The sequence below is a fragment of the Alosa pseudoharengus genome, unplaced genomic scaffold (genome assembly GCF_046254945.1).
Source record: "Alosa pseudoharengus isolate Yale_2024_CS ecotype anadromous, Long Island Sound unplaced genomic scaffold, YU_APseudo_1.1 YU_APseudo_1.1_scf_7, whole genome shotgun sequence".
NCBI classification, from domain to species: domain Eukaryota; kingdom Metazoa; phylum Chordata; class Actinopteri; order Clupeiformes; family Clupeidae; genus Alosa; species Alosa pseudoharengus.
The window spans coordinates 29,303,816-29,329,731 of record NW_027468859.1 but is presented as its reverse complement, the minus strand read 5'-3'; the positions used below and the strand labels follow the sequence as shown (position 1 = coordinate 29,329,731).

The 25,916-nt window shown below is 44.2% G+C and overlaps 1 protein-coding gene across 1 annotated transcript in view; it reads right to left on the bottom strand.

Moving 5' to 3' along the window:
• ppp2r5a (protein phosphatase 2, regulatory subunit B', alpha isoform) overlaps window positions 1-25,916 on the bottom strand; it is a 70,738-nt gene that overhangs the window by 37,273 nt on the left and 7,549 nt on the right. Inside the window, exon 2 of the mRNA XM_076273254.1 lies at window positions 2,365-2,561. Coding sequence (XP_076129369.1) covers window positions 2,365-2,561 — 197 coding nt within the window. The remainder of the gene's footprint in view (window positions 1-2,364; window positions 2,562-25,916) is intronic.

Genomic DNA, 25,916 nt, shown 5'->3' with positions numbered 1-25,916 from the left:
CAGCTATATGAAGTTATTATTTTGCTGTCACTTCGTCTGTTTTATAACCCAGAAGGATGTACTTGGTATCAAATGATAGCTCTGAGTCTCCTCTTTCATCTGACATGCGTGGCATATCTATGCGATCACGGGTCCGCGAGTAATTCAAACGAGAGTAATGAGTGTGCAGCGTTGGTTTGTGTACATGACGTTATTATTTTGCAGTCACTTCGTCTGGTTTTATAAGCCAGAAGGATCGATAAACATGGTACCAATGGATAGCCCTGTGCCCCCTCTTTCATCTGATATGCGTGCCATATCGATGCGATCACGGGTTCGCGAGTAATTCAAACTAGAGTAATGTGTGTGCAGGTGAATGCAGAGAAGTATAGACTGTAAATATGATGCAATTTGATTTAATTTCATGATTTTTTTTAATTTTCATACTTGATCGTACAGACAAGTGTGTAGTCTCGTTGGAAAGCCCCACTTCTGCTCTGTCGTGCAATAAAGGTTTCATCTCGCTGCGATGAACCGTTCCGGAGCAATGTAACAGAGAAGAAAGGGTGTGTTTTTTGACGCACTTTGCGTCAATCGGGTTCTAAGGGTTAAAGAGCTGGGCTAGCATTGCAATGCTGCACACGACCCATGAAACATGGGGCGGTGGTAGCGTAGTGGCTGAGGAGCTGGGCTAACATTGTGGGTGCAATTCCCAGCTTCCACCGTTATGCCCTTGAGCAAGGCACTTAACCCGGAGTTGCTCTGGGGCAATGCAATAGTGATATAATTGATGGAAATCGCTTTGGATAAAAGCGTCTGCTTAATGAAGAAATGCAGATGAGGTAGAAATGGCCCAACCTGTTGGTCTACCTCCAACAGTGAGCTGCCTGCAACAACAGCGGCGCTCGGGGAGCAGTGAGGGGTTAGGTGCCTTGCTCAAGGGGCACTTCAGCCGTTCCTACTGGTCGGGGTTCGAACCGGCAACCCTCCGGTTACAAGTCCGAATCGCTAACCAGTAGGCCACGGCTGCCTCCTTCTGCTGGAGCCTTGGGTGACACCTAGTCCAAAAGCCCTCACTGAAAGGAGAGAACTCGTTTTTTGGTTTTGTTTTTTTTGAAGTGAAAGGTATTTTCCCCTCTCCCTCTCATTCACATTCTCACTTTCCATTACACAAATACATACACATTCCTCACAGCACTGAAACTCAACTAAGTCCACGCAGGTGGTGTGTGTGTGTGTGTGACACTCTCTTTGGTTGAAACCGTCCAGTGGGAGACTAATTAAGGGCTGGAAACTCAGCTGGGCTGTCTGACTGCTGCATTCCTATCCAGCAACAAGCAGGGCAAAACACACACATACACACACACACACACACACCCCATCGGAACTAATCTGATCATCATGATAATACCTCCAAATGTTTACTCCAGTGACATTACGCAAATTCTTAGTTGCTGCTCAGGGGAGTGATGAAGGGCTGTCAAGGCATGCAGGAGTCTAGCACCAGACTCCTGAGATACCAGAGATGGATGAGAGCTTAGTAAACAGGGTAAAAAGCAGAGTAGTATAGCTACATGTGTGTATACGGTGGCAACATAGAGGCCTACCTCTTACTGTTAAACTGAGTTAGCTACTAGCGATTAGCAATTAGGCCCAACAGTACATGCTAATGTCCATCTAGTCTCTCTCTCTCTCACGCTCTCTCACACTCCTACTCACACTCTCTCTCATACACTCTCTCTCTCTCACACACACACACACACACTCACAAGACACACGCTCATTTATGATAGAATAAAATAATTCCTAGTATTTGTAGAGCGAGAGAGCACTAGCACTAGGCAACCTAGTGTGAATAGATAGCATCTAAAGGACAGAATAAATAGCTGTTGTTGTGGAGAGAGGCATGAATCACTCATCATAACACACTGCCATGCGCTGCTTAGTGCACTATAATGGGGACACTATACAGCCCCATGATAGATAGATATCCTTTATTGATCCCTAGGGGAAATTCAACCAATTCAATCCATGAACCAGCCTTGGAACAATTCAACTGAACTGGAAACTGGATTCTTTGATAAACAAAGCCAACAACAACAACAACAACCACCACCACCACCACAGCAACACAGTGTGCCCGGTGATCCTATGCTGTCCCTGTGGGTGCCTATTCTCATTTAGCATAAGCCTCAAAGTGGCCAACACATGGAACCAAGTGATAGGAAGTTGGTCATATGAACACCGCAGGGCCCACTCCACTTTCCCTTTCCCATTATTTGGCCTGTTATGCTCTACCCACATCATTTTCACCTTTCAATAAAATAATAACTCAAAGGATAGAAACGAATGGCGACAATCACAACAGACGGCGGAGGAACTGACCATGTGTGCGATGTCGGGGTAGGACTGCTCGGTGAGCACTCCGCGGTTGGTGGAGACGTAGTCCACCAGCTCGGTCAGCGTGGCGCGCTTGATCTCCTTGCTCTTCAGGTCCGTCACCGAGTCCATGAAGTCAAAGAGCACGCAGCACTGCTGCAGCTTCTGCGCAAACAGCTCCTGCTGCTCGGTGGAAGGGGCGTCTGAGGGGAAACACACACACACACACACACACACACACACACATATATATCATGAGTACATCATGTTACTCATTACGAGGTCGTCCGAGTAGATCGTTGCGCATCTGATCAGACCCTATATAGCAATAAAAACTGTGAGGCCTGGTGCGGGGTGTCCAGTGCATGCGAACACGGCAGAGAAACAACACTGCATAACCACGCTGCGCTGTAAAATCACCTCAGATAAACAGCTAGCTCTGTTAAAAGGATAAGGCAAGCTGTAACAACCGAGGGGTTCAGAATATTCCCCCCAATGAGATGATTAACTTCTGGACAAGAAATCCTTGAATACACTCAGGTGGTTCTTTAGGCCTATTACAACCCAAATCCTCTAGATCAGCCCCACCCCCATCCCCAGACCCACCCCCTCCATCCCCAGCCCCAACCACAACCCAGTACGGAGGCTAATGCGGAATGCAGTCAATAACACCAGTCTGAGCCGTCACACATGTGACCAGAACTGGTAACTAACCACACATCTGTTTTCTGTCCAGCACGTTTATGAGTTGCAGCCTACTAATGAGATGAGCCTACTAATATTGCATTTTCAGTTGTTCCAGGTTATTTTCTAACATCTCACACTGTAAATGAATAATATCAGTATGGACAGACGATACGCAAAGGTAGATGGCAAGTCAACTATAAGTGTGGAAGACAGATGACATGAGTGATTCATCATAAGCACAGTGTAAAACCATGTTTATCGGTGAAGGCTGACAGTGTTAAAGCGGTGCTCAAAATATCAATATTGCTATTTATACCAATGCTGGTTGAATTTCCTTTTGTGATGCGCTCTTTTTAGAACGTCAATTATTTTTCAGATATTTGCACACCTACAAAGTAGACATTACGCTTCTATATTAATTCGGCAAATTTGTTGTGAAGTTTAAATGGTTGCATCAGAATTAGCGACCTGACAACATTGTAACATCTGACTGAGGTGGCATTTAGCTCAGTTGCACTGCAATAGGCCAAGTAAAACAGTGATTTTACAAAGCTTAAGGCTTAACAAAATCCTGGGATATGCCCACTTGGCAACGACATAGAACTAATGACTGGCCTTTGGCCATAGCAACCCTCCAATTAGAACTAGTAATGGCAGTCTGGCCATTCGCTTTGCGTCGTGGCTGCATTACCACCTCAAACGTGCATTATTTGCCCAATTTATACCCAAACGTGGTGCCGCCCATTATCCCTTACGTATCATCATTTACTGATATGTATTGATGCAGATGCTGTTGCATACATGTGGCACCAAAAAAAACTAAAACCATAAGACACAACAGAAAATGTAATGTTTAAGTTTTATAGTTAAAGTTAGATTTGAAATATAATTATTACATTTTACTTTTAAGACATCCGTGTGCCTGAATTGAAGCAATTCTTAAGACTTTGCCTTCGCTGTTAAAGAACTATAAGGGACAACTGTTAGAGTGAATTTTGGCTTGGACATGGTCATTATTCAGATTTAATATGTATTGCGATATACAGTATTCGCAATACATTATACTTTTATACATTATACTTTTATATATTATACAGTATACTTTTCACTCCCCCTGCTTGTTGCCATGACAGTAGTTTGTGGATCAGAACAGGATGTTAGTCAAAAATAAATAAATAAATAAATAAATACACAAGCAAACCAGCGTTCGAGCCTGAGTCATCTTTCTATCCTGCCCAACCTCATATTCTTTTACAACTTTGGCAGTCTAGCATTCTTTTCCTCTCTGAGCTTGGAACCGTTGCCAAATTCCTCTCTGATCTGGCAAGTCCCTGCCTCTCTCTGTAGGCTGGCCACCGCTTAGGAAACACATGGCCAACACAGAGCGCAGCACAGGCAGACAGGCAGGCAGACAGACAGACAGAAACCGTGTCTATGACGGAAAGAGTGAGGTAAAAGATAGACGAACAAGCTTCACAGAGAAAAGGGTTGAGGGGATGGAAAAATAAAAAGAGAAAGCAAGAGTGCGTGAGGGAGAGAGAGAGAGAGAGAGAGAGAGAGAGAGAGAGAGAAACATAGAGTGAGTAAGTGATTGAGAGAGAAAAAAAAGAGAGAGAGAGAGAGAGAGAGAGAGGGCGAGCCTTTTAAGTGGTGTGTGAATTTGGTGCCCGTCACACGGCCCTGCCACCCTCGAGGTGGAGAGGTCGTTCAAACGTGCACTAAGTGTACGCCAGCTGTTGGCTCAGGCCGACATACCACCACAGCCCCCCAAGGAATGCCAGCCATGCCATGCCATGCCGCCATGCCAACAACACCCATCCCCCCCCCCCTCCCCCCCGGCCAACACACACACAAACCCACACTAACTCACTACCACACAACGCCCCCTCTACGCCACAGGAAAACTAGAGCCCAGGCCTGCCATCCCTCTAAAAACAACACCCTCGGTCCTCTCACGGATCTGACCACTCTGTCTGCCACACCTGAAAAACAGGCTGGGAGAACCTTCGCTGGGCTCTGCCCTGAGGGCAAATCCGCTCCAGCAGAGCAGCTAGCTGAGGAGCGAGTGGGGGGGGGGGGGGGGGGGGGGGGGGGAGTGGCTGAGTGGTGCAGGAAGGCTCTGTGAAAACACTGTCTGTCACAGGATACTCTGGCTCCATCCGCCCAGACAAAGACACGGTCTTTCTCTCCGGCTCTTCCTCTCTGACCTTCCCCAGAGTCAGACTGTCCTATTGACAAGGTGAAAGAAAATTCAATTCACCTTAACCGTACGAGAAACCCAGTCTATCAAGACAAAGGACAAAGTCCAGTCTAGACAGTGCATCCAGTGTGTCTTTAAATGCATTCTGTCTCTTTGCAATAAACTACTAGAAAAAAAAAAAAATCAGCGAAAAACACTGAGCTTTGAACTCTTTTGTATGTGTTCCACCTCCACTTCATAGAGAGATGTATTGCTGAGACAGACGTACAACTGTGACTGCTCAGGTTTCCCATGGCTCTAAGATTTATGGAAACCAACACAATTGAGTGTTCTTTGGTTAAACGGCCCAGTTCACGACCAGATGGCCCAACCACGGGGCCCAGTTTTGGGAGACACATTTATACTCCAGGACCAATATTTGCTGGTGGAGGGGAAAGCCATTGCCTACAGCGCAGCCTTGAAATGTCTGTTGGAGGCGGCTATCAAGCGTTTGTGTGACTACACTGGCCAACCCTGGAGGCCACTGTGTGTGTGTGTGTGTGTATGTGTGTGTGTGTGTGTTTCAATCCATCAAGATTTATGCTCAGCCTGGGCAGTGAAAATACTCCTTAAAAGGCGTTTGATTTGTAGACTTTCCTTCCCGCTACATCAAGGTCTGATCCAATTAGTTTCAGTCTTTAGGAACGGCAAGGTTACAGACTCATATCCATCTCTCCACAGAATGTGTAGCCTAGGTCAAATGGAAGACATCTTGCATGTCTTTATGGTGTATATAGTCATATAGGCCTACTTTACACCATTGTATCTGTCGGGCTGTGGCCTTGGTCATCTTGTCCGATATGGTGTATCAGTTTGTTTTCATTTCCTGGGGCTGTAAATGGTGTGGTTTTACAGCTATCCCTCTCAGAGCATGTTTCCCTCAATTCAAGCACACAATTCCTCACAACAAAAGACATTTCACAGCCATAAACACAATTCCTCTGTTTAGAGAAAAGGATATCCAAAGAATTGCTGTGTGTTATCTGATCTGTCAAATTCAGTGGCAGTGTGCAGTGTGTTTTCCTAGGGCTGAGTTGCCATACCTCTCATGCACCATATCATCACTAATGATGACAGTTTTTCAAGTATTCAAATGTAGCTGACAAATGCACATGCACACATAACACGCCCACAAGCACACGTACGCACACACACAGTTCACTATTACTGTTTCTATTTATGACTACGGCCCTGGCCAACTGGAGACAGTTTGGCTGATGCATAATGCTACTTACTCTCATATGAGAAAAGAGGCTAGCAAAGCCATTTCCAGAAAAAAAAAATCCTCTCATTTTAATGAGCTACTGTAGCTGGAAAAGGGAAGGCTTGGGTTACCAGTGAGGCCCTACCCACTAAAGTGGCTTTCGCTAAATATAGCCACTCAGCCACACCCGCTATCTCTGCCATACCATCAAAGGCACTGCCTTTATGGAGTCCTGGAATCTCGGCACACAATGGCTTCTCGATAGGGACAGAGCAATAAAGACAAGAAGGTTTCTCAACAGATGGACAGGGAGATTATGACAAGGCTCCTGTATGTTCTGTTAGCTTCTGGATTCCATCCCATCATTATGGACTTAGAGAAGGAGAAGTCAGAAACAGCTCTGCAGTAGCAGAAGTCACATGGCATTGGAGGATAACAGACGAGTGAAAAAAAGAGAAATATCGTCGCCTTAGAATTATAGGGTTCTATCTACGTTCTGAGAAGTTCTGAGATATTGAGCTTGAAAGTCTTAGAATTCCATAGAGTTATACTGCTAAGTGGAACAAACCTCTTCAGATATAATGTTCAAAAATGTATACAACTACAAGAAACACCTCACCTCATCTTCTTAAGGTGTCACAGAATAAGAATATGTAAACAACTCTACATTGACATTTTTGTCAAAATTGCCAATGTAAGGGGACGATATGTGCCAATCACCATAACTAAGAGTCGTGACAGATAAAGATAAAAACAATATGTCTACACAAACAACCATGAAAGCCTTGTTATCTCCTTATCTTGTGTGGGTTGGTGTACAACCAGCCTCCATTAATTAGTAATGGTGAGCATTATAAGCGTCCTAATGTGTGTCTACAGACACTAGGCCCTTGGATTCCATGGAGGTCAATGGACACAATAAGAATGGCCTCCAACATCCTGCGTGTTTTCCCCAGACTTGTGGCCCAGCTGTCTCCTTCCCCTTTGGTGCCCTTTCAGCATTTTGGGTCTGACTGCTGTCCACGCAGGGCAAGAGAAACCAGGACGTCAAGCCATTCAGCACTTCCTGCTCACTGCTCTGGGGATCCCTGGCATCGATCTAGGGCTGTGTATTACCTCACAAGACGATACGCATCATGATACATATATTGTGGTATGATACTGCGATACATTGCAATACTTTTTACCGAAAAAAGTATAACCTGGATAATATGTAGATCACATTATACTTATAATTCAACAGACAAATAATAAAAGAAAAATATCACAGTAGTGAACTGTATAGACAATTGCACAGCATAATGCTTTAATAAAAAATAGATATTTGGCAGCAGTTGCGATACGATATATTAAACAAGTGGCAAGACGTCATATCGATATTTCGCTCTCGATGCACAGCCCTATCTGGTAATGCACTCAGTGAGGTCTGCCAAAGAGCCAGTGTGCCGTGTGCCCATTTCTGGTGTGCTTGTGTTATGTGTGTGTGTGTGTGTGTGTGTTGGTTATTCTCGGTTACATAACTACACTAGTCAAGACACCCACCCACCCCCCCCCCCACCCCCCTCCTTCTCTCTCCTTGAACCCAATGGACTGGAGGTCCCTACCCTAAGGAACAATGTGTGAGAGTGCATGGGAGACTGTGAGGGAGATAGATGGGGGAAGAGAGAGACAGAGAAAGGGAAAGAGAAAGAGAGAGAGACAGAGAGAGAAGAAAGTGGTTGCATAGGCTAAACAAAACAACAGACCTGGGATAGAGGGCCCTGGAGATTAAAAAGAGTGAAGGAGACAAACAAGAATGATGGAGGGAGGTAAGGTAAGGTAAGGTAAGGTAACTTTATTTGTACCCAAGGGTAGATTTGGTTGCAGGTCAAAAGAGTGGGTTTCTTACACACACACACATAGATGACATTAAACGACGGGAGAGAGGGAGAGAGAGAGAGAGAGAGAGAGAGAGAGAGAGAGGCGAGACTCAAATCCTTTTAGCTCATAATTCTGTGAGTCATGAGAGAGGCAGGGCTTTGTTGCTTGCAGTAATCTAGTTAATGGATAGGCAGGACTAAAAAAAATATAACAATAAAATCAGATAGGGAAAAGTTATTTTGGGATGGGATGGGACGGGGCAGCTAGACAGAGCTCATCGGGCCTTTTAATAGACATGATCATGGTTCACATTAGAAGTGTCTATATTCACAGTAGAGTGAGGTGACCTGTGACCTACAGTCAAGAACGTCTCTCTGAATTGGACGATAGTTCAGCCACAAAGGCCCTTGAGCATTGTTTTACATTCATAAACCATGCACATTCAAAGACCATATAATGAAGGTCAGTCATCAAAGTCAATGACACAGAATTGATACCGGTTCTTGACTGGTCACACACTATTTCATATAGAACAATAGAATAACAAAAGGTCAAATCACTTTGAATTACCCAACTCATATCCATGATGTCAACACAGATGTCTATACAACATCACACACCCATTTTAATGTCACACTGCAATGGCTCATTTCCATTATGGGGTAAAACCCTGGTGTCTGGGGAAAAGCCTTGGGCTAGTCCAGGTCCTTAATGGAAATGAGACATTAATGTTCTTTCAAAGCAGAGGTTAGCCCCATGATGCTTCTCAGCCCTTCCACAGATTGGTCTTCAAGACCCCAATCTGCTGAGCATAGTACCTGCCTGCAGACAAGGATCTTCCATAGACCTCTGAAGTTGACTACAAAAAGGACCCAAAGCTGAAAGCCTTTCTATGAGCAGCAAAATTAAACTTTGGTACTGTTAGGGAAAGAGAAAAACTTCAACTACGCTGAGGAAGACAGAGAGAAAGGGGGAGAGAGAGAGGAGAGGAGAGGGGAGGAGAGGAGAGGGGAGAGAAAGAGGAGAGGGGAGGAGAGGAAAGAGAAAGGAGAGGGGAGGAGAAGGGGGAGAGAGGGGAGAGGGGAGGGGATGAGAGGAGAGAGGGAGGAGAGAGGAGGACAAGAGAGAAGAGAGAGAGGGGAGGAACTCAATGGGTGTCTCCTGTGTGCTTGGCTTGTTAATGTGCTTTGACAGATACGTGTAGTTCTGTCCAACAATCAAAGTAAAAGGGTCAGCTGAATGGAGGTGATTTAGAAGAGACAAACAGAAAGATTGAGACAGAGAGAGAGAGTTAGAGACAGAGAGAGAGAGCAGAGAGAGAGAGCAGAGAGAGAGAGCAGAGAGAGAGATTTTATTATACTGATGTCATGATAAATTGCTTGCAAACATAGTGATGTAACATGAATCCAGTACTGCAGTGCTGTGTGTAGATAGATAGATCCCCAAATTTGGAAATCACAATCATTCATTGAAATTCATACTGCATATGCATAACGAAATTGTCTGGTCATTTTGAGTGTGTGTGTGTGTGTGTGTGTGTGTGGTTCTCTGGCAGTGCTGTAACTTAGCAACTAGATACAGCAGGCTGGGTTTTTGCAGGGCGTGTGGCAGGCAGGGAGGCAGGGAGATGCTATTTAAAGCTCCCATCAGAAAAGTAACAACCGTCAGCCACTCAGGGAGCTGATGATGGCTTTACGATGGCGGTTTGGGCTCTTTATCCCCGGCCTCTCCGCTCACTGCCCCACGTCCAGCTTTATTGCCCCTCGTCAGACCCTCCTCTCGCCCCCTCTCAGCTCCAGTACCCCACCGCACCAGCGGCGACCTCGGGGTGAGGAGCGACATGGCTATTTTAGGTGCCAATGCTCAGCCACCAGATGAACCACACACACACACACACACACACTCACCACGCACACTACATGCATACTACACACACTACATGCATACTACACACACACACACTACACACACAGGTAAGACACACTGTGGCTGTGTGTAACACCAAGGTATCAAGAACATCCAAATAGCTCAGATGTGCCACCCACACAAAGCCCTCAGGGTAGACAGGTAAATGCCCCGCCCACTCCCCCATTCCCACGCCCAAATTCTTCACTGACAGGCACACACAGTTACATTCCAGCAGCAGCGTGGCTGATCCACTACTTGAGTAAAGGAAGCAGAGAGCCTGGCCTAAAGAACCATGGTCTCTTCTCTTCTCTTTCTAAATCAGTAGAGCTCTAAATAGCCATCTGTTCCAACCTGCTTCACTTGGTTGGCGTCCTTCCCATACTCCGAAAAAGTGCATACTATCAAGTGTTGGAATCTACTGACAAGAAGGTTAATTATCCATTAGTATAATCTGGATATATACGTTTAAGAGACTTAATAAATTTGAAAGGCAAACCTACTACAGACTGTACACCCCCAGCAGATATTATCAAATGCCCATCCTCCTAAACAACTAGCTCAGCAACTACAGGCATGCTTTGTATTATCTGGAGTGCATATGTGTGTCTGTGATTGTGTGTTTTCTACAGAAAAAGCTGAAAGGATTCTAGTCCAATTGTCTATATGCCACACACTTCCTGGAAGGCTTTTTCGCCAGCACAAACATTTCCAATGGACCTTCACCTGCATTGTTTTAGCATACCTACACAGAGCCGGTTGGGCTGTACACCTAGTGAATGAGCACTTTAAAAGGCTGAAGGATTTATGCTTTGACACAACTTATGTGTCGAAGTTGGATAAAGAGTAGGGCTGGGTGATATGGACCAAAACTGATATCCCGATATTTTGGGGCTGATTGGCGATATACGATATATATCGATATTTTAAACAGAAAGAGCTAAGTGTTTCGTATTCACTCAACATGACAATTATGACAACACAACCAGCTTTAATTAGAATGATTTCAGACTGCTCTAACACAGCTGTGCAAAAAAGTGTAAACAATAACATAGGCCTACCAATACCAATATGCATAGTAGGCTACAGCTGCTCTGATAAAGCTGTGCAAATAACAAAAGACCAATAAGTCGACCCTGACTGACAACACAGGCCTACATTGTACTGCACATACAAAATATTGCAGTGGCCTACTGCAGAAAAACGATGCAGTTTTTTTACCGTAAGGGTTTGATAGGGCCTACATGACAAGCAAATGTAGCCTATGATGGCCTAGACATGTGTAACTTGCTATCGATAACAATTAAATAGTTTTAAACAATTAGGCTACTTAAACAACGTAACTGAGTCACTCACCAAGAGTGTGATAGACGCTACAGTCATTTTGTATGCGTTCATTACCATTTTTGCATGTTCCGGTTCGTAAGAAAAAATCCCTATGCACGATTGAATGGGGTTTCGATGATGCCCCTGACTGCTCGCGAGTCCCCGCGTGCATATCCTCTTAATAAAATCAGCGTGTAGGTTATCTCCCTGAGGACTTTAGATCTGCTATATCGCTAAACACAAGCACCCATAAGTGTATTTAAATTAGCTAGTCTATGTACCAAAAATGACATTTACCGTGAGTCGAAGAGCTGTAAACAGTGCTGTAACTTAAATCTGCATGTACAAAAACCATTTGGAGCTGCGGCTGTCTGAATGGTCTGAACACAAGTGGCTTTGATAAAATGGCCCATTATTTGACATAATACCGGTATTACGATATTGTCTCAACTACATATCGTTTTCAAAAATATATCGGTCGTAGTCGTAATACCGATATATCGCCCAGCCCTAATAAAGAGTGGCCCTGTTGGGCATAAACAAGATATTTAGTGTCGGAGAGAACACGAAAGAAGCAGAATAAACACTATTGTTTAAAAGTTTGGAGTCACTTAGGAATGTCCTTATTTTCATCATTAATGTTGTAAATGACTGTGATAGAAAGAAATGGCTGATCTTTAATGCAATATCTACATAAGTATACAGATGCCCATTATCTGAAACCATTCATCCAATGTTCCAAAGGCACATTCTGTTAACTAATCTGATATCATTTTAATAGGTTAACTGAGAAAACATTGGAGAACTTTTTGCAATTATGTACGCACATAATGTAATCTGAAAATTGTGGTGTTTAACTTTTGGGGTTTAATTTAATCGATAATCTACACAGGGAGTATTTACCTGTAGCTTTTAATGTGTGTGTGTGTGTGTGTGTGTGTACAGTGAGAGTAGTGACAGAGTATGTGAGTGTGAGTGTGTAGTGACAGAGTGTGTGTAGTGAGAGGTTGTGTAGTGAGAGTGTGTGTAGTGAGAGTGTGTGTGTGCATGTGTGCGTGTGGCCTCAGCCTCGTGGATGTTTGTGCTCAGAGAGGTCAGTGCTGCAGCAGGTAGTCTGTCTGGCAGCTCTTCCTGGAAACCGTCCCTCCAGCAGAGCACAGCAGAGGTAAATAGGGGGCCCGGTTGTCATGGTGACCCCAGCAGGACACTCCGCCTACATATCGTGCAGCTGATAGGTAGCCCCTACTCCACGTGCCCATTCCTGTCAGTGGCTTGTGTTTGTGTGTGTGTGTGTGTGTGTGTGTGTGTGTTTGTGTGTGTGTGTAAAGTTGAGTTCTGACTGAGATGCATCAATGGGTTCTCCTCCAGGGTAGAGACCGGCAAATGGAAACGAATGGAGCTGTTATTTAATACCAATCCGCCACTGATCCCCCCCACCCCCACCCGCGTGCACACACACACACACACACACACACATGCACACACACACACACATGCACACACACATGCACACACACATGCACACACACACACATATCCCTGCTGTGACCTTGAACCTGCCTGCTGAGTGTACGAACAAAGATGGAACAAACACACAAACAACCCTTTCTCTCTCTTTAAAAAAATAAGCAAACACACACATTCTCATACACACAAACACAGAAAAACTGTCTCCGAACACTCCCTCTCGGAGTGCAACGGAGACAGATTGACAGATCTTGCTGTACACCGTGAACCAGTAGAAACATTTATGCCACCAGAAGAGCACCCACTAATTTCAGAAACCTTCCCCCAACACCCGCCACCTAATAGGCACACCCTCATGTGTCGCACTAGATCTTACGACCTCCTACTTCACTTTGTCTGCAGAATCAACACATTGGTATGTCCTTCCATGTTTACAATTGCCCCTATCAACTGACCAGGAGGACTTAAATGCTGAAAAATTGTCACGTTTTTGTTAAGGTCTCTCCTGTGACAATTCCAACTGCTATTCAACTTAAAATGCTAACTAACTACTTATCCGTCCACTTACCTATAGTTTGTGGTGAGAGCACTTATCTCCTGTCTCCTGCCAGAGTTGCTGCCCATCATTCTTTACAGCAAGAAAATACATTTACTAATTAACACCCCCCTGACTGCACTGCATGTGCAAGCTTTCTCCACCCCATTTGTTCACCACCCTCCCCTAAATCCAAGGACAAGGATCAACTCAACCAACAATATCTCGCCAAGCCCACCTCATAAACAAGAACCTGTTTCCAGGTGACCTAGAGAGAGCGCGCATTTTGACTTCATTTTGACAAGTCTTGGTTTGCTCAGCATCTAAAGCCATGATAACATCTTCCCACGCTTCTCAAACTGCCATGAGGTCAGGTGCAGACTACCCCTCATCAAAAGGGAGTCAGCCAGTTAGACAAGTTTCCGGGAGGGGTAAGGGGAAAGACCACCCTAATTGAGTCTTACACAAATTATCACAAATATCCTTAATGACCCACAAACTACAAATGATATATATTTAAATGACTACTATGTTAAACTAGCCTGCATGCCAGCCAAACTTTTAACAAGTTTTAAACAACATTTAAGGTCGGGAAGTTTGGTCTGGACTTGTTCCGTTGTGGAGCAACTATGCCTGTTTGAATCAATCAATTTGGGCTTTGCACAGTAATGGACAGGTGAGCAACAGTGCCTCGTCAATCACGTCATCTGAGTACACTTCAGTTGATTTTGTTTGCAACAAAAACACTGTGGCTAGAAGCTAGAAAGATGGCTTCTAAAGTTTACACATAGGGAAAATGCATATATTTCCATGCAGCTTGGCCTTTCATTTACACGAAAACGGAGGTATGTGGGAAAACTCCGGTTTCACTTTCATCAAGGGAAAACAGCTTTTTTGCATTTTGACATGTTGTTCAGGCAGCAGGCAGCTAGCGGATGGTGAGGTGATGTTTGCTGTATGTGACAAATGTTTTAGCTTAGAAACCACGTAACATCGCTTCAAGCCACTTATAAGGCATTTGTGGAGAAGAAGGATAGTTCGAGTGTTCTTCCTACAGCTCACGGTAAGCCATTTTGTTGCTCTGATTGGTCAGGTCTATCCAATTGAGTGCAGAGGCATTTTCCCCACTATATCGGTTGAAACAAGGCCCATAATCACGTCCCAATGGACCAGTATCAGGCTCAAATTCTGACTAGAATTGAGTATGACGGTCAGGCTAATGATAAACAGCAATATAGACTGTTAATCATTTCTTCAAATTAGCAAACAGAAATTTGATGACCAACAATTAACTCTTTCCCGACAGCCCATAGAGAAATCAGTACGTACGTACTGATGACGGAAATTAATAAAAGTATCATTTTTCTTCACTGAAACCCCGTGAAAACGTCTTTGTATGTCAATGAGTGTCTAAGCCAATCAAATAAATAGGTTTTCCTTGGATATGTGTTGTATTTTTGCTATTGGTTAGATTTTATATTTTGTGATTGGTTGTCAAGCGCCAATCGCGATATTTCAACATGGCGAGTAATGACAATCGACCGAGGTTCAGTGGTAGTAATGACATACTGTTCAGCTGTTTTTAAAAGTACATATGCCCATGTTGTCTAGTGATATGAAACTGTGTGGTGTGAGAGGGTAGGGGCCAAATCTGTAGTGTAACTCCGTGTGGGAGGTATCTGAATCTGTTGGGTCATTTTCAGCAACACTGACTCTGTTGGGTCATTTTAACTGTTCATCTGTTTTAACAGTCTAAACTGTTGATGATTATTACACATTGACAAAAAAAAAAACATGATTATTAACCAAAATAATATGTATGAGATGAAATTGTAAGTTATTTTTTTTGATACAAATGTGATATTGCAACTAATTGATAATAAAACTATATAATGGTTATTTAGGCTCGTCTGTATACATAATTTCAAAATTAGTTATTTAGAGTTCCTTTCACCCAATTGCTACCAAACTTGGTATTTATTTAGCCAACAGGTAAATGCAACTTTCTGCTATTTCACTTTTTTTATAACATGCTGTGTTGAAGCTGAGGAGCTTCAGAAACTCAAAAAATGTGCCCGAAATATGCAAATGGTATGCTAATTTATGCTAATTAGTATATATAAATAATACATAATTGTCATGTCAAACATATATTTGTGTAGCCTAACTATCTGGCTTCAAGAGAAAATGGATGGTTTCTTTGAGATATGCTTAGGTCACCCACAGCAGAATGAAATATCAAAGGAGTCATTTTTGGCCTGTTTTGGCCCTGTCGGGAAAGAGTTAAACAATGTTTAGCGGGAGTTAATGATACAAATCTAGATTGTGGTTGACTTGATGGAATAGCAAAGTCCAAAGGGTCAACCCCAACTTATTGCACCACAGAATTTAATCAGACATTAGACCTAAAACAAATAATCTGTAAATAACTCAGCCCTGATGATCTCCCTTGACTGATCCTGTAAGTAATCTCCAATTTCCAGATATGAATCAATAAACTTCTCATTTCATTAGGGCACAGCTAATCTCATCTAATCTTTATTATTGAATGCAATTTGCATCATAGTGTGACTACAGCTAAATGAATGAAACAGAACTGAGAAACTTGTGTGGATGTGCACCATCAGTGGCACACGCACCACACACAAATGTAGAAAAACAAGAGAACGACACTCATTCACTCATCCATCCATGTTTCAACTAGGGATGTAACGGTATGAAAATTTAACCTCACGGTTATAGTGACCAAAATTATCACGGTTTTCGGTATTATCACGGTATTTTTAAAAGTGTGTTCAATATGTTCAGAAAGCACTGATAGGCCTACACAAGCTGAAGTAGTTTCAAAAAGTGTCCCGTTCAGTTTTTCATGTTTAATTGGCTATGTGCTTATCGCTTAACTTACCCTACCATGACTTGGAGGTTGCTATTACTGTTATTTGGATCCAATGAGTGAGACCAGGCTTGGAATTTCACCATTCTGGGGGCAAGGCCACTTGGCCTTCAGTTGGGCATATTTGGTGGAGGGCACAAAGGCCACATAGGCTATAAAAATTATCAAAGTTGTATAGCCTATTCACTGCAGTAGACCTGCATCACTGTATGAAACATTACAAAAACATGAAACATGACATATTACATAGAACTGCAAATCATCTGATCATCTAATATTTACAGATATCTAGGCTATATTTAACATTTATTTTATATTTGGCCTGTTATGAAATCATGTATTGAACAATTTAAGCACAGTTCAGCTTTAAGAAACTCAAATAGCCTAGATGCATGCTTAGCATTTTGTGATCTACTTTCACAAACTCTTAGTCAGCTGTCCTCTGATTTACCGATATCTAGGCGATATTTGTAACCTTTATTTTGTATTTGGCCCGTTATGAAATCATGTGGAACAATTTAAACACATTGTAAAACTTAAAGCCCAAATTTGGAGACATCCATGCATGTCGAAATGTACTGCAAATTCAAAAGTGGATTACTCTGGAACGGCTAACTGCTGGGAAGGATTAAACACACGGTTTCAACACCGTGGTAATCAACCGTGATAATTATGATATTTCAAAAGAAAACGGTAATTGTTATCGTCAACATTTTTATCGCGGTTTATCATTATACCGGTAATCGTTACATCCCTAGTTTCAACACACACACACACACATATACATTTTCATATTGGGAAGGAATTTCTGTTCTGAAACGGGTGACTGGTGGATTCAAATATTTGAAGCAAGTTTCTTATTCGTCAGTCTTGGCTTGTTTCCTTTAAAACACCTCCTGTTCTTTTTTGATTGGTTGTGCCCAACATAGTTCCAAAACAACTACTGACATTTTTAAATGTCAGCACTTAAATAACGCCTTGAAGAAGACCAATATGGTCGCAACACGTAGGCCCATGTGCTTTCAGCTAGTTGCCATGTTTAATTAAAGGCTTTTTCATACAGTTTTCAAAACAGGAGTGCCTAACTTTCCTTTTTTGACTAAAATAATACATGTCAAACTGCATTTGTTTGCAACAACACTAGAGTTTAAGAAACTGTACAGTAACGTTTTGAGTTCTTGTAACATTGTCACTGTGATGGGTTGACGCTAAGATGAGTGATCCCTGAGCATGTAGCATGGGCCTCGGGGGGGCCAAACGGCCATCCATCCATCATCAGGAGAGATGCCATTATGTCCTCCCAGCAGGAGGGCGAGCGAAAGAGAAAGTGCAGACAACACGTGCTAATGCGCCGCTGGCCCCGCTGGTCGGATGCACCGGTTTCATAACAATGGGTCGGACACCGCATGGCAGTGGTTAGCAGTTCAGGACAGAGCAGGGGATCGAAACGATCGCGTCTATAAACGGGGCTGCGGGTCGATCGGGGGCCCTGACACGCCACAGACACAGTGGGGGGACGAGAGCACATCTCCACGGTAGCCATTCACTGGGATCAACATGACATTCAGAGGCCTCACCAAGCAGCCAGACCCGTTTGAATCAGAGCGGTTCTGTCACTGAAGGGTAGAGGCTCGCTGTGAGGGCTCCTGTGGAGCATGTTAGATGGGAGATTGGAAGAGAGGGCAGGGTAGCTATTTAGAAATGATTTAGATAGATAGATAGATAGATAGATACTTTATTGATCCTCAAGGGGAAATTCAAGCCTCAAGGGGAAATTCAAGAAGTTCATTCATTTAGGAGTGTATGAGGATGGGTTAGGCAAATTACAAGAAACTTCATTTGGACAAAATTAATTATTTTATAGTCTTACATTTATTATGTGCTGGACATATAGAAAGTAAAAAGGACAATTTTTTATATTAAAGCGTTTTTAAAAATAAAAACAAAAGGAGTCACTATACAGGTAAATATGCACAATTACCATATTTATTCCATCACTGAGGAATGATCAAACAGATACTGAATAATTTTGGTGTGGCAGAGAAGTGAGGAGACTCTTGAATTGTCTGGGGATGACAGGATTTGGCAGTGTTTGAGGAGCTATTGCTGCTAAAGTGAAGGAAGAGTGATCAAAAGCAAGGATTAGGTGCATTGGAAATTGTTAAAGAGGGATTTGGGAACGGATATAACCGATGTAATTTGGAAAGAGGTGTGGATGGGAACATGCATTCTAGCCTATATGCTCCGGGCACCACTTACGGCATCTTAATCTCTCCTCTGAATCTTAAACTGCTGCACCTGCCCTTAATGCTGACTCTAAGGCTCAAAGGTGCAAACAGACACACACACACAACAACACACACACACACACACACACACTTCAAAAAATGCGTAACATGTCTGCCACACACATGCTGAGACATGCAGCATCACACTACTGTGACTTTGGGTTTGTCTTCTTTGTTAGCGTTTGTATTGGTAAAAATGTCTGGAATGCACTACGCTGTGCTATGTTGACTGAATAAGCAAATGAATGCACTTACAAATGTGGAAGAGTCAAATAAATTCCCTTGGATGATTGTCATAAATTACCATTGTTGTTGGGGCAGGTGTGTTTAGGGAAGAATGGGCAGGTGATTAGGCATCAAGGCTTCCTAAACAGCACTCGCATCTAGAATGAGTCCTCCCTACATCACGCCTGACTAGGGTTGCAAAGGGGCGGAAAATTTCCAGTAAATTTCCGGAAACTTTCCGGAAACTTACCATGGGAAGTTAAGCTGGGGAATTTTGGAAATATTCAAAATTGGAAACTATCATGGAATTAAAGGAAATTATGGGAATGAATGGGAATTTAATGGGAATTTTGGGTAATTCATACAAACTGTTTCATATACAAACATTAACATTTTGTTTCGTAATAAGCAGTATGATTTGTATGTTCGTATTCTTGCTTAGCTTAGCATACAAAGACAGCTAGCATGCTAGCGGGAATCTCATTCTCTGCCTATGGTTTACTAGCGTGCTAAACTAGCAACACTGAACTGCCCAAGATACACCACACCACTCAACAACAAAATCTGATTGGTTGGAACATTTTTCCCCCATGCATATAAACACACCATAGGTTTCCTTTATGTCTAGCAGCCTATGCCGATTGCTGTGTGCATGTGATTGACATATGTGCAGGGTAGAAATTCGACTGAAATTGCATTAAATCAGGTTGTTTTAACTAATATTAGACTGCAAGATAGGGTTTTGTCCACTACATTTAAGTTCCCTGTTGTAGACTAACTTGCCATATTAAAAATTCCCAGTTTATTCCCATTAATTCCTGTTTATTCCCATATATTCCCGTTAATTCCCATGGAAAGTTTCCAACTTAGAAAATTCCCGGAATTTTGCAATTCTACGCCTGACCTGTTCAAGCATCAGACACTGTTCAATGTCAGTGCTGCAAGCTTTCACTCTATTGTTTGGCTGTCAATCAGGCCACATTCTTCAAGAACCTTTCAAGCTTTCCTCCTTTGTTGGAGGGATCTCACTTTGGTTTCGTTCATTTGGTGTGAGTAAGTATGGTATATATGCAGCTTGTTTGGTATAAAGGTACAACCAGTACAGCCAATATGTAGCCCTACAGCAAATGCATCTATTAGATTACAGTTGGGCTTCTTAGGTTACTCAGGAATTCAAGTAAATGTCAGAACTTTCAGAGCATCAATAGCTCTTTCCATAGAGTTTAAAAACTTCAGGAGCTAAAACCTGACGGGGGACTGGGGACTAATCCAAAGGCTTTGTTCTAACAGGTCCATCCCCAGGCACTAGGCCTTGGGTGTGATGTGGAAGAAGCCTTGACGGAATCTCCACACACACACCCGCCTGCTGGACAGGTTGGGCCTGTTTTCGCTACGGCTGCGCACGGGAAGCAGAGTGTGAAACTGCTGCAGATAAAATGGTTCTGGTAGGTCATGCGTTGTAAATGTCAGAAACGCTCATCTGGTCGCCATTGAGGCGTAGCATTAGCCAGGTGCTAAGGTCAATACCCATAGAACACACAGAAAATGCTGCCTCAAGTGAGTGTTGTTTTAGATAAAAGCAGAGTACTCAAATTAAACCTTTAAAAATGACTGTAGACTACACAAATTGAGTAGGGTGAAGATCACCTAGATGCTCTTTAGCAAGCAGAAAGAAGCGATTTGGCATTTTGGGGAATTTCTGGTTAGCATGTTGCTACCTTTTTCGGCATCCCCTTCTCCCCATAACCACTGGAGGTTTTGGAGTTCACGTGGGCGGTTCTTTCCTTTCACATCACCGCGGCAGATTCCTCACAATCTGGGCCTACTGAGAGGAACATAAATAAACTCAGGGCTGTTTATGGAATCTCTGGAGCCGGAAAGAAATGACGTTGAAGCAGACATAGGAGGAATAGGAGCTGGTAAGTCATCTTATGACCATGCGGGAGTAGGCGCCGTTTTTATGGGTCTGATCTGAAGACGGGTGGAGGAGAAGACTTATTCTGGGTGGGTTACTTAGTTTGGAAGTGTATGCAGCCTCCAGGTAGAAGCGCCCAACGCAAATATGCATGAGATGTACAATACACCTATGAGCACGCTCAAACAGGCAGATAGACACACATGCAAACACATGCACGTACACAAAAACCAATGAGGAGAGCAATGGTGTGTCTGTGTGTGTGTGTGTGTGTGTGTTCTGAGGAAGGCAGATCAGCAAAATCAAAGCAGCTCAGGACATTGCCGGACTTGATCCTCGATTATGGCTGCAGCTGTTCCGGAAAAAGAAAGGGGAAAAAAAAACACCCTGGCATTCTCAGTGGAGCAATATAGGGCGCACCTTCCTGCTAATACACCACAACAGAGAACTGTCCTGTCTGAAGAGCCAATCAGCATGCTGCCACCGTCCTTTCAGGCGTGTGATTGGCCCGAAACTATTTCCCAGCCTAACAGCTCTTAACAGAGGTATTACAATACCTCCTGTCTTGATGCGTTTAGTTTTCCCCAGTGACGTTCTTATCACGTCAAATGTTCACACCGGGCATCAAGAATGCTCCAGAGTGCTAGGAGGCAGAAGCGAGTCTCCACCCTGTGAACTGCACTGGATGTGTGGCCTACATGTCTGGTCATATCAGTCAGGCACGGGGGAGGGAGAATCATGGGTAATCAAAGCTGAGAGGGACAGAGATGTCAGCAATCAGGTGTGTCTGATGCTTGTGTGTGTGGTGTGTGTGTGTCTGTGTGTGTCTGTGTGTGTCAGTCAACAGAAGTCCAGCAGGTCTGGCTGGTCTCATTGCTCAACCCCTTCACACACCTTGACAACAGTAGGTGTTTTCTACTTTTACTCAAGATGAACATGCAAATTGCAGCGCATCCTCATAGACAGACACACAGCAACAAACCACCACAACAAATAGACTAACAAACACCTACAAACAGCCTCATTACTATGCATTACCTACTCCTGACAAACTGAAAGGCTCTATCCGAAAGGAGACACTGCATTCTTTGGCAGCCTTGCCCGCGTTCGGTTTCCAATAACAGACTTTCAACACACCGTAAAACATCATGGCGCTCAGCTTGCAGGGCCCAGGGGTTTGGGGCAGCATGTGCAACAGGAGAAGAGTTTCTTCGGTCTCTGTGACCTGACAGAACCCAGACCTCCAGTGCTACAGACACACACACTCAAGTAGATGTCAGATGAGGTTTCTATGAAACTAACAAAGGAAATGCATAAGGTCCCTGATTGGCTACACAGTTCCTGTCTTACATTGAAGGTGAACAGGTGAAAACTCAGAGAGTGTCCTGACATCTTTGTAAATGGGCAAACAATTAAAAAAAAGTGGATCAATTCAAATATCTGGGTGTTAAAAAGTTGGGCAATACAGTGAAAGTTAACCTATCAAATTATAGATACATAAGAAATTCTCTTACTGTTGAGGTATCAAGTACCTACACGCAATGATTATTTCACATTTTTTATATTGTATTTTCAAGTTGGTCTCAGGCATGTAAAACAGTCCTAAGGCCACTTGAATCATTATATAAAAGTGCCCTCAAGATCCATGACAAAAAGCCACGTCATTACCATCACTGTCATATTCTCACTAAATATGAATATGAAAATGTGATGTCCCACTCAAATGTTTGCTTAATCTTTAAAATAATTCATAATGCTTCTGCTCCTCCTTTGAAAAAATGTGTTACACTCTGCTCTGAAAAAAACAACACGGGTAACTAGATCAACCACAAGGATCGGATGTAGTCTTCCAACTGCATTTGGGAGGACATTATTCTTGGTTCCATGGAAGAATGGATGTCACAAAATTATAAACAGCAAAGCACTAAAGGCTATTATGCAAAGTAAACCTGACTGAAAGTAAACCAACAGAAAACAAAATCACTCAAAAAAGGAATGCTTCTATACATTCAATTAACATAGTAGACCCTTTAAACCAAACTGATTAACAGAACAGGTAATGTACCTGCACCTGTCATTTTTGGCTTGCAGGTAATTAAGCCCATTTCTTTAACGGTACGGGCAGCCCCGTTTTACCAGTCGAGCGACATGAAAGCTCCTGACATTTAGTCTGATGACATTTTTATCGGTGCTGGTGTGCAGTCGCCTGAAGGCCCCTTGCGACTCCTGTAAAGTTTCCAGCAGGGCGTTCTTCATGGCAACACAGGCTCTCACTCACAGGCTTTGCATTGTGGCTGTGGTGTCATATCATTTTGAAATGGTTTACAAAGCAGCCTGGTGTCTGCTGTGTGTGTGTGTGTGTGTGTGTGCGAGTGTTTGATGACCAAACAAGCAGAGAGCTACAGGCATGTGGGTTATCTTTATGGGTTGAGAGCAAGTTCAAGAAGACTCGTGAAGTACAGATAACCAGGGACACCACAGGGCTCAGCTGCAGCATGTGCACATATTCAGCCACAGTCACACATGCATGTTAAACTCACTCAAACTCAAACACACACACACACACACACACACACACACACACCATTACTACTACTACTACTACACACACACACACACACACACACACTACTATGTTCCATTTTTTCTCAGGCGCTGGCCTCTGGCCTGTGAGTCTGGTGGTTAAAGCAGAGCTGACCTCAGGCCCCCGGCTCGCTGGGGAGCCCAGAGAGTTTCCATGCAGGGCCGGCCGGCCGCCTGCTGCAGTCAGAGACATGCCACGGAGGCCGCTGCTCCACCAGACACACACCTCCGCTATCCTGGATATGCGCTAGAGGAGGGCTAAGAATAACCGTTTATGCAAACTTGCAACTATGCGACTTCTCACGTGTCTCTCACTTGCCCGTCTTCCCTCTCTCCCTCGGTCTGCCTCCCTCCGTCTCCCTCCCTCTCCCTCCCTCTGTCTCCCTCTGTCTCCCCCTGTCTCCCCCTGTCTCCCCCTGTCTCTCCCGGTCTCTCTCCATCCCTGTCTCTCTGTCTCTCCCGGTCTCTCTGTCTCTCCCTGTCTCTCTCTGTCTCTCTCTGTCTCTCTCTGTCTCCCTCTGTCTCTCTCCGTCCCCGTCTCTCTTTCTGTGAGAAAGTCTCGGGGAGTGCTGCAGCTGAGCGTGTGTATGAAGTTAGTCATGAAAGCTGTCCGGCACAACGGCAACTCTCCTTTGATATCCCACTATTCATTAGTCCCCCCTTCTCCCGATCATTTACACACACGTACATACGCAGGTAAGCAGGCTAACACACACACTCTCTCTCTCGCACACACACTCGGAGGGTGAGTCATAAAGAGGAGGGCCTGTCAGTCAACCGCGCAGAGTGCTGCCATTAGAGGCCCCAGGCTTTCCGAGTTGCCGTAGCAACAGGGCACTGTGAGTCACGGTTTGTTACAGCGGCTCGGTTGGTCAGAAAAAGACCCCCCCCCCCCCCCCCCCCACACACACAAACACACACACTACCATCTCCACCACACATACGCATGCATACACACACACGCACATGCACGCACATGCATGCACACACACACACACAGCTGTCTTGACTGCCTTTTCCCACCACAGGTTTGAGCAGAGAGGAGCCATTTTTAGAACACTCTCTGCAGGCCGTTTGCAACAGCTCTCTCCTCCGAGCAGCCGGCAAACCAACACCGGCAAAGATGAGGGGTGTACCGCAGCCTACGGACGGCACTGTCCAGAGGAAACACATGTCTGCTGCCGTGGCTCACCTCTCTCATGTTCAGCACATTCCTCAGTTATGGCTGGGACACAGGCGACAGGAACGAGAACAGATAGGAGTCCAATCCAATAATCAAATAATGCTTTGGCCACATGTCTCCAGTGGTGCATTGAGTTTAAGGTGTCAAAGTGACAGTAAAAACAGAGGCAAGCACGGTTAAAGACGGTGCACTCAAGAATCACCACTGATGAAGCTGGAATATGGGCATGTTTTGGTTTTTTTACACTTCTGCTCTGCACATCAAACACAAACACACACACACAAACACACACACACACACACAAGGAGGTGTAATAACCTCTACTGCCTTCACCAACCAGAATGTTCCTCGGTTAAATTCCGCCTCTCATGGCAGCACTGATTTCAGGTCAGCTCTCCCTGGCTTTCACTGAGGCTCTAACCACAGCAATGCAGCTAGTTAGTCTGACCCTGAACCAACTCCTAAAGGACATTTCAAATGGATTCCAGTTTAGTTCAGAGCAGCCTCTGCAGATGGAGATCCATATTTCGCAACCTGAAGCTACTGTACCTACAGAGCTTTCTTATGGCAATGTCCAGTGAAATTGACCTTGAGCTTGACCTTGTCCATGCTAATGCTAGGCTACATTTCAGCCCTTGGTTATGACTCACTGAAAACTACGGCCCACTACACCATCGCTTTGGTCAATAGAGCATTCGAGCATTGTCTGAGCCCCACTGTTAAGAGTTCCCAAGAGCTGTGGAGATGTTCCTGACTGGACATTTCTGAGGACTTTCTCAGGTAGACACACACACACGCACACAAACACACAGCTGTGAGAGAAAAGCAGCAGAATGTTACTGCCTCCTGACATTTCCCTGAACTTTGAAGTGCTGGCAAACCCCAACAGAAAAATGGGAGGGCTGGCTGTCACTAGAACACTTCTGCAAAATCTCTCCAGCCGTGGAAAGGGAACACAGGTGACCCTCCCCCCATCCCCCCTCTTCTCTGCTTGTCCTTCTGTATTTTTAAAGCAAGACGACACAAAGTGCAGAGCCCTGCAGTGATTGCTGGTGGTGGAGGTGAGATGAGGAGGAAGGGGGAGCGGTCGGCTCACTGTGCCTGTCTGAGGTGAAGCTTGCTCGGGGAAGAGGCAAGGGTGTGGGGGCCTCTCTCTCTCTCGGTGGCTGCATGAGGGCCTGGTTGTAGTGGTTTGTGTGTGCATTACAGCTGTGAGTGAGTGTCAGAGTGCATGAGGCAGAATGATAG